The sequence below is a fragment of the Trachypithecus francoisi genome, unplaced genomic scaffold (assembly GCF_009764315.1).
Source record: "Trachypithecus francoisi isolate TF-2019V2 unplaced genomic scaffold, Tfra_2.0 Lachesis_group10, whole genome shotgun sequence".
Lineage (NCBI taxonomy): Eukaryota > Metazoa > Chordata > Mammalia > Primates > Cercopithecidae > Trachypithecus > Trachypithecus francoisi.
The window spans coordinates 115,740,932-115,753,849 of record NW_022681455.1 but is presented as its reverse complement, the minus strand read 5'-3'; the positions used below and the strand labels follow the sequence as shown (position 1 = coordinate 115,753,849).

Genomic DNA, 12,918 nt, shown 5'->3' with positions numbered 1-12,918 from the left:
CACCCCTGCACTCCAGCCTGGGCGACAGAGCGAGACTGTCTCAAAAAAAAAAAAAAAAAAAAAAAAAAAAAAAACAACATGGTTGATGTGAACTTGGTTTCTTTTGAAATTTTGTCTTTAGTGTATAAATTTACTTTTGCTTTATAGTTGTGTTCTCCAGCAGCAGTGGGAGTGGGGAGGGGATATTCTTTCTTTTTTTTTTTTTTTGAGACGCAGTCTTGCTCTGTCACCCAGGCTAGAGAGCAGTGGTGCGATCTCAGCTCACTGCAAGCTCCGCCTCCCGGGTTTGCGCCATTTTCCTGCCTCAGCCTCCTGAGTAGCTGGGACAACAGGCGCCCACCACCATGCCTGGCTAATTTTTTGTATTTTTAGTAGAGACGGGGTTTCACGGGTTAGCCAGGATGGTCTTGATCTCCTGACCTCATGATCCGCCTGCCTCAGCCTCCCAAAGTGCTGGGATTACAGGCGTGAGCCATCGTGCCAGGCTGGGGAGGGGATATTCTAAATGCCAAGGTGATGCGGCCCGCTGACCACAGAGCCCAAGGCCTTCAGTGGAAACGCCATCCACCCCCCGCGTCTTCCTTTCAGACCCCCGTTGTCCGGAACTATAGTGCAGCCCGTCCTGTCCAGCCTTGCCCCAGGTGACTGTGGTGGTCATTACGTTACATGCTAATCTGTGTCATGTGTGTCTGTCATGAGCGTCTCAGGCGTGTAAGGGCAGGGATGCTGTGGGCTGTGTCCCATGAATACCTGCCCACAGGGTGCCGAGGATCCCTTGGCCTCTGCTTCCTGCCCAGAGTCACCAACCTGTCACCCACATCTGTCTTTCCTCCTTGTTTTGTGACAATGAAAAGTTTTTCTGCTTCCTCAAAAAAGTTTATTTTCAGACAGGCGCAGTGGCTCACGCCTGTAATTTTAGCACTTTGGGAGGCCAAGGCCAGAGGATCACCTGAGGCCAGGAGTTCGAGATGAGCCTGGCCAACCTGCTGAAACCCCTCTCTACTAAAAATATAACAATTGGCCGGGCACAGTGGCTCATGCCTGTAATCCCAGCGCTTTGAGAGGCCAAGGAGGGTGGATCACCCGAGGCCAGGAGTTTGGGACCAGCCTGGCCAACATGGTGAAACCCTGTCTCTACTAAAAATACAAAAATTAGCCGCGTGTGGTGCTACCTCTGTAATCCCGGCTACTCAAGAGGCTGAGATGGGAGAATAGCTTGAACCTGTGAGGCAGAGGCTGCAGTAAGCCAAGATTGCACCACTGCACTCCAGCCTAGGCAGCAGAGCAAGACCCCATCTCAAAAAAACAAAAACAAAAACAAAAAAACACGTTAGCTGGGAGTGGTGGCAGTACCTGTAATCCCAGCTACTTGGAAGGCTGAGGCAGGGAATCACTTGAACCCGGGAAGTGGAGGCTGCAGCGAGCCAAAATTGCGCCACTGCACTCTGGCCTGGGTGAGAGTGAGACTCCATCTTATTTTATTTTATTTTATTTTTGAGGCGGAGTCTTGCTCTGTCGCCCGGACTGGAGTGCAGTGGCCGGATCTCAGCTCACTGCAAGCTCCGCCTCCCGGGTTTACGCCATTCTCCTGCCTCAGCCTCCCGAGTAGCTGGGACTACAGGCGCCCGCCACCTCGCCCGGCTAGTTTTTGTATTTTTAGTAGAGACGGGGTTTCACCGTGTTAGCCAAGGATGGCCTCGATCTCCTGACCTCGTGATCCGCCCGTCTCGGCCTCCCAAAGTGCTGGGATTACCGGCTTGAGCCACTGCGCCCGGCCCGAGACTCCATCTTAAAAAAAAGTTTTCTGGCCGGGCGCGGTGGCTCAAGCCTGTAATCCCAGCACTTTGGGAGGCCGAGACGGGCGGATCACGAGGTCAGGAGATCGAGACCATCCTGGCTAACACGGTGAAACCCCGTCTCTACTACAAAATACAAAAAACTAGCCGGGCGACGAGGCGGGCGCCTGTAGTCCAGCTACTCGGGAGGCTGAGACAGGAGAATGGCGCGAACCCGGGAGGCGGAGCTTGCAGTGAGCTGAGAGCCGGCCACTGCACTCCAGCCGGGCGGCAGAGCAAGACTCCGTCTCAAAAAAAAAAAAAAAAAAAAAAAAAGTTTTCTGTGTCATTTTATGGAATCAAGGTTCCATTTTGTAAGAAACTGAAACTTTGAAATGATTAGTTCCTTATGAGTCATTGAAGAAAGAGTGAATCCTGTCGGGTGCTGTAGCAGAGGGGGACATGTGTCAGTGGCTTTGCCCACCTGTTAGGGCCACCAGGCCATGTTACCCAGACCCTCGCCACACTCGGAAATGACTTGGCTTCACTGCTGACGTGCGGTGACACTGGAGAATCCACAGTGCCCTGAGCCCTTTGCTTCTAGGACAATGTTAGGCAGAAACACCCTCCACTGAGAACCGAAGTTCCCGGATGTCTGGCTCCATGACAGCGGCGGCGCCTCCATGAGCCCTGGCATGGGACTGCCTCCACTTCCCTGCTGGGAACAGAAGAGCCTGGTGCCGGCTCCTGGCAGGGTTACCGCAGCTCACAGCTGGCTCTGTGGAGTCATGTCCCCAAGACTGACAGGTGATATCAGGGCAGCTGCCCGTTTCCCAGGGGCTGGGGTTGTCTGGCAGAGAACCAGGCCGGGCTCTGCCTCCGCTTATCGCCCAAGGTCCCTGGGTAACAGGGAGGGTGGGCTCAGGCCTCCCTGGCTGGGCGGGGCTGGGGGGTCCCCCCAGGAGGTAAAAAGGGCCCCGCGGCTGGCAGGCCCCATACCTTCTAGGCAGCGGCATGGCTTTCCTCTGGCTCCTCTCCTGCTTCGCCCTGGTGGAGGCCGCCTTTGGTGAGTGCTGGGGTCCAAGGGGCCTGTCTTGAGGGAGCCCAGAGCCCAGCTGACAGGGGGATCGGAGTCTCCTGCTCTGCCCCCTGGGGCCTCATCCCCAGCACAGGAAACCTGAGGGCTCAGAGAGAAGAGGGTCCTTCTGGGGCTTTCTGAGCCCACACAACCTGCTCCAGGAGTGGGAAGGACCATGCTGGCCTCTGCCATGGTCTGAGGCTCCAGAAGTGGCTGGGGTGGGGGTGCCGTGTGCAGGATAAGGTGTGGCCCCAGGAGCCTCTCAAGGCCTCCCTTGGGGTTTTTATTTATTGTGCCAGGTACTTGCCAGCATTTTCTTTTTCTTTCTTTTTTTTTTTTTTGTTGTTGTTGTTGAGACGGAGTTTCACTCTTACTGCCCAGGCTGGAGTGCAGTGGTGTGATCCACTCACAGCAACCTCCGCCTCCCGGGTTCAAACGATCTTCCTGCCTCAGCCTCCCGAGTAGCTGGGATTACAGGTACCCACCACCATGCCCGGCTGATTTTTATATTTTTTGTAGAGACGGGGTTTCACGATGTTGGCCAGGCTGGTCTCAAACTCTTGGCCTCAGGTGATACCCCCGCCTCAGCCTCCCAAAGTGCTGGGATTACAGGCGTGAGCCACTGTGCCCGGCCGCATTTTCTGTTTTTCAAAAGAGAAATAGTAAAATACAGAAAAGAATGTGACATCCTTATATCTACTGTCAGAATTCAGAAAATCTTTTTGCAGATTTGCTTCAGATATTTCTTTCCAAAACAGATTCTGCTCAGGTTTCCCTTTTCTCCCTGCTCCCCTCTCTGGAATGGGAGCTTTATTCTGAACTTGCTGTGAATCATTGCAATGTGGGCTTATACAAATGTCCTACATATTTATGCATCTATACATGAGGTTTCAAAAAGTTTTACACCAACGAAACGGTATTCTATCCTGTTTGTTTTTGAGATAGGATCTCACTCTGTCACCCAGGCTGGAGTGCAGTGGTGTGAGTTGGCCGCCTCAAACTCCAGGACTCAAATGATCCTAAGTTTAAAAACTTTTTATTTTGTAGAAATGGGTTTTTGTTTTTGTTTTTGTTTTGTTTTTTTGAGACAGTTTGACTCTTGTCACCCAGGCTAGAGTGCGCTGGCGTGATCTTGGCTTACTGCAACTTCTGCCTCCTGGGTTCAAGCGATTCTTCTGCCTCAGTCTATTGAGTAGCTGGGATTACAGGAATGCGTAACAACACCCAGCTAATTTTTGTATTTTTAATAGAGACAGGGTTTCATCATATTGGTCAGGCTGGTCTTGAACTCTTAACCTCCGGTGATCCACCCGCCTCAGCCTCCCAAAATGATGGGATTACAGGCATGAGCCACTGTGCCCGGCCTGGGGTCTTATGTTGTCCAGGCTGGTCTTGAAATCCTGGGCTCAAGTGATCCGCTCACCTTGACCTCCCAGAGTGCTGATACAGGTGTGAGCCACCGTGTCTGGCTGATGTAACTAATACTCCGTTCTACCTCCATTCTACAACAATGTGCTTTTTCCCCACTCAAATCTTCTCGCTTCCTGCATGTTGACATGGAGCTCCAGCTCATTCACCTGAATTTTTATAATGCGTGCTCTGTTTTGTGAGTATACCACCATCTATTTCTCTTATTTTTTTTTTTGAGATGGAGTTTCACTGTTGTCGCCCAGGCGGGAGTGCAGTGGCATGATCTCAGTTCACTACAACCTCCACCTCCCAGGTTCAAGCATTTCCCCTGCCTCAGCCTCCTGAGCAACTGGGACTACACACACGCACCACCATGCCCGGCTAATTTTTGTATTTTTAGTTGAGACGAGGGTTTTACCGTGTTGGCCAGGTTGGTCTCGAACTCCTAACCTTGTGATCCACCCGCCTTGGCCTCCCAACATGCTCTTTCTCATTTTTTTGCTATTACAATACCAGTTGTTTTTGATGCTCTCAAATGTCAGGGAGGCGCCTTGCCTGCTTGTGTTCCTGTGGGCAGGAGAGGCAGGGGCTGCCCTGTAGCAGGCAAATATGACCCCAGAAGGGGCCAGCTGGTCTGAGGGACTGGGTCAGCTCAAATGTAAAACCCAATTGTGAGGCCTGTGCACAGGAGCCGAGAACCTGGTCCTGAGATAGCAGAGGTGTGGTGGGCATGTGTGGAACACCTGACTATTCTCATTGTTCTGTTTGTTTTCTGCTTCCGTCTGTGCCATTTTATGGTGTGGAATCAAAGTCCAGCTGTGTTTTGACTTTTTTTGAGATGCGGTTTGGCTCTGTCACCCAGGCTGGAGTGCAGTGGCACGCTCTCAGCTCAGTGCAGGCCCTCAGCCCCCTAAGTTCAAGCGATTCTCCTGCCTCAGCCTCCCAAGTAGCTCGGACTACAGGCGTCTGCCACCAGGCCTGGCTAAGTTTTGTGTTTTTAGTAGAGATGGGGTTTCACCATGTTGGCCAGACTGGTCTTGAACTCCTAACCTCAGGTGATCCAGCCCCCTTGGCCTCCCAAAGTGTTAGGATTACAGGCGTGAGCCACTATGCCGGCCGAAGTCCAGTTTTATTAAATAATTAAGAAACCAAGACTGGATATAGGGCACATGCCTGTAATCCTAGCACCTTGGGAGACCAAGGCAATAGGATTGCTTCGGCCCAGGAATTTGAGGTTGCAGTGGGCCATGATCGCGCCACTGCACTCCAGCCAGGGTGACAGAGCAAGACTCTATCTGAAAAAAACAAAACAAAACAAAACTTGACACGTTTCCTGAAATTGTGGAGTTCAACCTGCCCACCCAGGGTCCACGGTACCATTTCACTCTCCTGTCTGCAAATTGTCAGAGCCCCAGGTTCCCAGTGGACTTGGGGTTATCAGATTTTCTTCCCACTTCCCCCTCCCCACCAGTCTAACAGAGGCGCGTCGGCCGGTGGAGCTCACGTGGTTCTGCTGCCCATTTTATAGCTGAGGACACCGAGGCCTGAGTGCTGCCCTGCCTGGTCTAGGGTCACACAGCAAGGAAAGGGTGACCTCGAGGCTGAGCCCAGGCAGTCTTATAGCCCGGCCTGTTTTCTGCTTCTTCAGGCAGGATAGGCCCCAGGTAGGGGGAGACATGACCCTCTGCATCCTGGAAGGATGACTGGAGCCAGCAGGCTGAGAGTTAGAGACATGTGAGCCTAGAAACTGGGGGACCGGGGAGGCAGAGGCGGCATGTGCCAGGGAGGTCCTGAGCTGGCCTCAGTGGACTGGGGTAGAACCGAGAGTCCTGCAGGCAGGCAGGTAAGGCCCAGGTTGGTTTGGGGCCTCAGCCCTTCTTTACCCTACTCCTGTCCCCAGGCTGCGGGGTCCCCACCATCCCCCCCGTACTCAGCGGCCTGACCAGGATCGTCAATGGGGAGGACGCCGTCCCCGGCTCCTGGCCCTGGCAGGTGTCCCTGCAGGTGAGGGGCTTCTGCAAGGCAGAGGGCACCCTGGGTAGGGGCCAGGTTGGGGGTGCCGCCAGCTGGGAGTTGCTGACCCTCCCCATCTTCCTCCCAGGACAACACTGGCTTCCACTTCTGCGGAGGCTCCCTCATCAGCGAGGACTGGGTGGTCACCGCCGCCCACTGCGGGGTCAGGTGAGGACCGGGCAGCCTCGGGCTCTGCTTCCAGCCCTGGTTGGGTGGGAGGGGAACAGGGCATGTTCTTTTTTCTCACCCACAACGCTCTGCCCAGGACCTCCGACGTGGTCGTGGTCGGGGAGTTTGACCAGGGCTCTGATGAGGAGAACATCCAGGTCCTGAAGATCGCCGAGGTACCCAGGCCCCGTGCAGCAGAAGGCAGGGGCAGTGGGCATGGGGGGAGACCCCTTGGCGGCTTCAGGGACAGGTGCCCAGTGGGGCCGGGTGGGCCTCGTGGTTCCCATTCCGGCCCTGGGGATGGACTGCTCCTTAACGGGCACCAGGGAAGGAGTCTGGGTCCTCGAAGCCTGCAGGTCCTGCCTCCTCCCAGGGCCTCACCCCGGCACTCTGGCCCCCACCCCCAGGTCTTCAGGAACCCCAGCTTCAGCATTTTCACCATGCGCAATGACATCACCCTGCTGAAGTTGGCCACACCCGCCGTCTTCTCCCAGACGGTGTCCGCCGTGTGCCTTCCCAGTGCCGACGATGACTTCCCCGCGGGGACAGTGTGCGTCACCACAGGCTGGGGCAAGACCAAGTACAACGGTGAGGGGCCGCGGGGCTGCCTCTGGGGTCGGGGCTGCCTGGCCGTGGAGTCCCCTGTGACCATTTGGCTCTAAATTCCAACACGCTCCTAACTTTCTTTTTTTTTTTTTTTTTTTTTTTTTGAGACGGAGTCTCGCTCTGTGGCCCAGGCTGGAGTGCAGTGGCCGGATCTCAGCTCACTGCAAGCTCCGCCTCCCGGGTTTACGCCATTCTCCTGCCTCAGCCTCCCGAGTAGCTGGGATTACAGGCGCCTGCCACCTCGCCCGGCTAGTTTTTTGTATTTTTTTAGTAGAGACGGGCTTTCACCGTGTTAGCCAGGATGGTCTCGATCTCCTGACCTCGTGATCCGCCCGTCTCGGCCTCCCAAAGTGCTGGGATTACAGGCTTGAGCCACCGCGCCCGGCCTCCTAACTTTCCATTCTTTATTGATAATCCTCTGAATTTAAAATCCCCCAATGCAAATAAAATCCAAGTCGGATTATGAGGAAACTGCACAGGGGGCTTCTGAGTTTAAAATTCCCCAAATGCAAATAAAATCTAGGTCGGACCACAAGGAGCCTCCACAGGGGGCTTCTGAGCAATGCCCAACCGGGTGAGCCCTGCCCTGGCTGACCTGCCTGGAGTCGCAGTGCGGGGCTCCCACCCGGGCAGGGCCGAGGCCCCCTTTGTCCCACAGGCACTTCTGAGGCTCCAGGGGCCGTAGCCAACATCGTGGCGATGGTGCAGGGGAGGGCAGGCGTGTCGGCCCGGGTCTCTCCCTCCTAAGTGGGCTGGGTGATCCCAGGGGCCCTGACCCTCCTCCTGTCCTGCAGCCGACAAGATCCCCGACAAGCTGCAGCAGGCGGCCCTGCCCCTCCTGTCCAATGCCGAATGCAAGAAGTTCTGGGGCAGCGAGATCACCGATGAGATGATCTGTGCTGGGGCCAGCGGTGTCTCCTCCTGCAACGTGAGGCTGGCCCTGGCCAGGCGTGCGGGGTGCAGGGGAGGCCTGGGCTTTCCATCCCTCTCTGCTTTCATCTGCTAACCCCACTGCTTCCTGGGGCCCAGTGAGGGCCAGGACTTAGGGTCACACCTGCCCATGAGGGTTCCTCCAGGCCATGTGTGTGAGGCTGCCCCGGGGACTTCCTTCAGCCCTCTGACCTGGAGGTTTGGAGAGATGGATGGTGCCTCGGCTTAGGGAGGGAAGCCACCTGCCCCAGCTCCCTCCAGGAGTGCATGGCAGAGAAGGGACTGCCCCGTGAACCCAGATCTCAGGACCCAGGCACAGCCCCTATGCCCATGCTTGCCATTTCTCTGCTCTCCTCCCTAGACTCCACCAGCTCAGGGTCCCCTAGGCCCTGGCACCCCTTTCAGGCTGGAGATACCTCCTCTCTCTTTCCTGCAGGGTGACTCTGGGGGCCCTCTGGTCTGCCAGAAGGACGGAGCCTGGACCCTGGTGGGCATTGTGTCCTGGGGCAGCCGCACCTGCTCTACCACCACGCCTGCCGTGTACGCCCGTGTCACCAAGCTCATACCCTGGGTGGAGAAGATCCTGGCTGCCAACTGAGCCCGCAGCTCCTGCCACCCCTGCCCCAAGAGTTGCTATTAAATCCATCTGTTTAGAAGCACTGACAGCACTGCCCGTGACTCTCTGTGTGACCCATGGGAGGTGGGGTTGAAGTTGTCCTTGTTACCCACAAAGGGGCTGCCTTTCCAGGCTGCAGTTCGTCTTGGCAATCCATCCTTCTCAGGAAGCTGAGGTCTTCATATCTCCTCCCTGCTCATGGCTCCACCCCGGGTTTAGAATTTAGGCCCTACCTGCTGAAGGTAGGTTGACCCATGGGGCTTTCTGGAAGGCAGCAGTCTTTCGCCAGGCTCTGCAAGCCATAGCCCCCTGGGGTTGTCACTGGGACCAATGGTGACACACACACTCCAGGTGCCTTTCTCTGCCTTTAGTGCCCCATGTCCAGTGCCCAGGAATGTGCATGCAAGCACCACCCCTCCCCCGTCAGACCCCAGCCCCTCAAACCTTCTGCATCCAGCGCTGGGAGCTGGTGCCACTGTCCTCTCAGCTCCCACGCTCTTCCCCGCCTCTCTCTCTGCATTTTCTGTGACCCTGCAGTTAAGATTTTTTTGCTTTTGTTTTTTGAGACAGTCTTGCCCTGTCGCCTAGGCTGGAGTGCAGTGACATGATCTTGGCTCACTGCAACCTCTGCCTCCCAGGTTCAAGCCATTCTCCTGCGTCAGCCTCCCAAGTATCTAGGATTATAGGCACTCAACACCATGCCCGGCTAATCGTTGTATTTTTTTTTTTTTTTTGAGACGGAGTCTTGCTCTGTCGCCCAGGCTGGAGTGCAGTGGCCGGATCTCAGCTCACTGCAAGCTCCGCCTCCCGGGTTTACGCCATTCTCTCGCCTCAGCCTCCTGAGTAGCTGGGACTACAGGCGCCCACCATCTCGCCCGGCTAATTTTTTGTATTTTTTTTAGTAGAGACGGGGTTTCACCGTGTTAGCCAGGATGGTCTCGATCTCCTGACCTCGTGATCTGCCCGTCTCGGCCTCCCAAAGTGCTGGGATTACAGGCTTGAGCCACCGCGCCCGGCCAATCGTTGTATTTTTAGTAGAGATGGGGTTTCACTATGTTGTCCAGTCTGGTCTCAAATTCCTGACCTCATGCGATCTGCCTGCCTCGGCCCCTCAAAGTGCTGGGATCACAGGTATGAGCCACCGCGCCCAGCCTCTGCTGTTACATCTTGAGGCTTCCTCAAGCTCAGGCTCCATTGCCTCGGCCAGGCCATGGAGGGGGCCGGTCTCTTCCCCAGGATGTGTCCGGATTGGCAGTCTGTCTCTCTGTCTCTCTCTCTCTCTGGAACCTTTCAGTCTTTCCTTTAATGCAGTGCAAATTTTGTTGGAGAAAATTCTCCTGTCGTTCCACTGTCTGAAAAGATATTTATTCATTTTGATTATGTAAAAGTCACCTGTTGCACTGAAAAATAATTTTTGTCACAGCGTGCATATGGGTATGTATATGGATATTTGGACTTGGAAGGTATGTCAGTGTCTTCTGGCTTCTGTTGTTTCGTGGAGAAGTCAGTGATTAATCTTACTGTTGCTTTTTAAAAGGTTTAATGGGCCGGGCGCTGTGGCTCAAGCCTGTAATCCCAGCACTTTGGGAGGCCGAGACGGGTGGATCACGAGGTCAGGAGATCAAGACCATCCTGGCTAACACGGTGAAACCTCGTCTCTACTAAAAAATACAAAAAAAAACTAGCCGGGCGAGGTGGCGGGCGCCTGTAGTCCCAGCTACTCGGGAGGCTGAGGCAGGAGAATGGCGTAAACCCGGGAGGCGGAGCTTGCAGTGAGCTGAGATCTGGCCACTGCACTCCAGTCCGGGCGACAGAGCGAGACTCCGCCTCAAAAAAAAAAAAAAAAAAAAAAAAAAAGGTTTAATGGTTTTTCTTTGGATGCTTTTAAGATTTTACCTTGATTTTCATTGGTTTACCAAGATGCTTAGTTTCTTAGTTTCCTTTGTACTCAGCCTGCTTGGGGTTCTTAGTCTTTTTTTTTTTTTTTTCTTTTAGGGTCTTGCTTTGTTTCCCAGGCGGGAGTGCAGAGGCTCGATCTCAGCTCACTGCCACCTCCGTCTCCCAGGGTCAAGTGAGTCTCGTGCCTCAGTCTCCCGAGTAGCTTGGAGTACAGGCCTATGCTACCATGCCTGGCTTATTTATTATTATTTTTTGAGATGGAGTTTTGCTCTTGTTGCCCAAGCTGGAGTGTAATGGCGCGATCTCGGCTCACTGCAACCTCCACCTCCTGGGTTCAAGAGATTCTCCTGCTTCAGCCTCCTGAGTAGCTGGGATTATAGGTGTGAGCCACAACACCCAGCTAATTTTTGTATTTTTAGTAGAGATGAGGTTCCACCATGTTAGGCTGGTCTCGAACTCCTGACCTTAGGTGATCCACCCGCCTCAGCCTCCCAAAGTGCTGGGATTAGGCGTGAGCCACCATGTCCAGCCTCTGAGTGCTTTTTATCATGAAAGGTGTTGGAATTTGTCAAAGGCCTTTTCTGCATCAATTCTTTATTTCTGCATCAATTTTCTGCATCAAAATCACATGCTTTAATCATGTGATTTTTTTCCCTTTCATTCGATTAATGTGGTATATTATGCTGATTGATTTTTATTTTTTTATTTCTATTTTTGAGACAGTCTCATTCTGTCACACAGGCTGGAATGCAGTGGCATGATCTCAGCTCACTGCAGCCTCCACCTCCCAGGATTAAACAATTTTCCTGCCTCACCCTCCCAAGTAGCTGGGATTACAGGTGCCCACCATGATGCCCGGCTAACTTTTGTATTTTTAGTAGAGATGGGGTTTTGCCATGTTGGCCAAGCTGGTCTTGAACTCCTGACCTCAGGTGATACACCCACCTTGGCCTCCCAAAGTGCTAGGATTACAGGGGTGAGCCACCGTGCCTGGCTCTTTAATTTCTTTCAGCAGTGTTGTATTCTTTTTAGTGTGTAAGTCTTTCACTTCCTTGGTTAACTATTTTCCTATGTATTTGACTCTCTTCGGTGCTATTGTAAATGGAACTGCTTTTTAAATTCCCTTTTCAGATTATTCATTGCAGGTGCAGCTGTGAAGAAACATCTGCTTTGGGTGTATTGAGCTTGTATCCTGCAACTTTCCTGAATTTGTTTGAGTAGCTTTCTTGTGGATCCTTTAGGGTTTTCTATATATAGGATCATATGATCTACAATTAGAGGTAGTTTTACTTTTTCCTTTCCAATTTGGATGACTTTTACTTCCTGTTTAATTGCTCTATCTAGAACTTCCAGTATAGTGTTGGATAGCAGTGGTAAAAGCAGGCATCCTTGTCTAATTCTTGATCTTAGGAAAAAAGCTTTTTGGCTCTTCACCATTGAAATATGTTATGTGTGGGTTTTTCTTTTTTTTTTTTTTTTGAGATGGAGTCTCGCTCTGTTGCCCAGGCTAGAGTGCAGTGGCCGGATCTCAGCTCACTGCAAGCTCCGCCTCCCGGGTTTATGCCATTTTCCTGCCTCAGCTTCCCGAGTAGCTGGGACTACAGGCGCCCGCCACCACGCCCGGCTAGTTATTTGTTTTTTTTTTTTTTTTAACAAGAGACAGGGTTTCACCGTGTTAGCCAGGATGGTCTCGATCTCCTGACCTTGTGATCTGCCCGTGTCGGCCTCCCAAAGTGCTGGGATTACAGGCTTGAGCCACCGCGCCCGGCCAATGTGTGGATTTTTCAAAAATTCCCTTTATCGTGTTAAGGAAGTTCCTTTCTATTCCTACATTTCTCAGTGCTTTTTATCATGAACGGTGTTGGATCTTGTCAAAGGCCTTTTCTGCATCAATTTAAGTGATCACGTGATTTTCCCCTTTCATTCGATTAATGTGGAAGATTACGCTGATGGATTTTCTTGTTATTTCCTATAGCGCTTTGCATGCCAGCATAAATCCCATTTAATCATGGTGTATAATCCTTTTAATATGCTGTTGGGTTCAGTTTGCTAGTACTTTATTGAAGGTTTTTGCATCTCATATTCATGAGAGATACTGCTTGGTAATTTTCTTTTCTTCTGGCTTTGGTATCACTGTAATGCTGGTTTCCTAATCTGTATGTATCCATTTGTGATTTTTTAACATCACAAATTTAGATATTCAGCTCATTAATTTTCAGTCCCTTATTTTCTCATAAAAGTATTTCAGGAGGCAAGCTTTCCTCCAAGCACTGCTTTCATTGCAATTTGGGTTGTTTTTTTTTTTTTTGAGATGGAGTCTTGCTGTTGTACCCAGACTGGAGTACAGTGACATGATTTCTGCTCACTGCAACCTCCACATCCTGAGTTCAAGCAATTCTCCCTCCTCAGCCTCCCAAATAGCT

At 52.6% G+C, this 12,918-nt stretch overlaps 1 protein-coding gene across 1 annotated transcript; it reads left to right on the top strand.

Moving 5' to 3' along the window:
* The first annotated feature begins 2,699 nt into the window (after positions 1-2,699).
* CTRB2 (chymotrypsinogen B2) lies at positions 2,700-8,636 on the top strand. The gene is made up of 7 exons (XM_033219036.1): positions 2,700-2,841; positions 6,164-6,267; positions 6,365-6,444; positions 6,542-6,620; positions 6,852-7,032; positions 7,845-7,978; positions 8,417-8,636. Exons 1-7 carry the CDS (start codon positions 2,790-2,792, stop codon positions 8,576-8,578), a joined length of 792 nt encoding a protein of 263 aa, XP_033074927.1. The 5' UTR covers positions 2,700-2,789; the 3' UTR covers positions 8,579-8,636.
* The last annotated feature ends 4,282 nt before the right edge of the window (positions 8,637-12,918 follow it).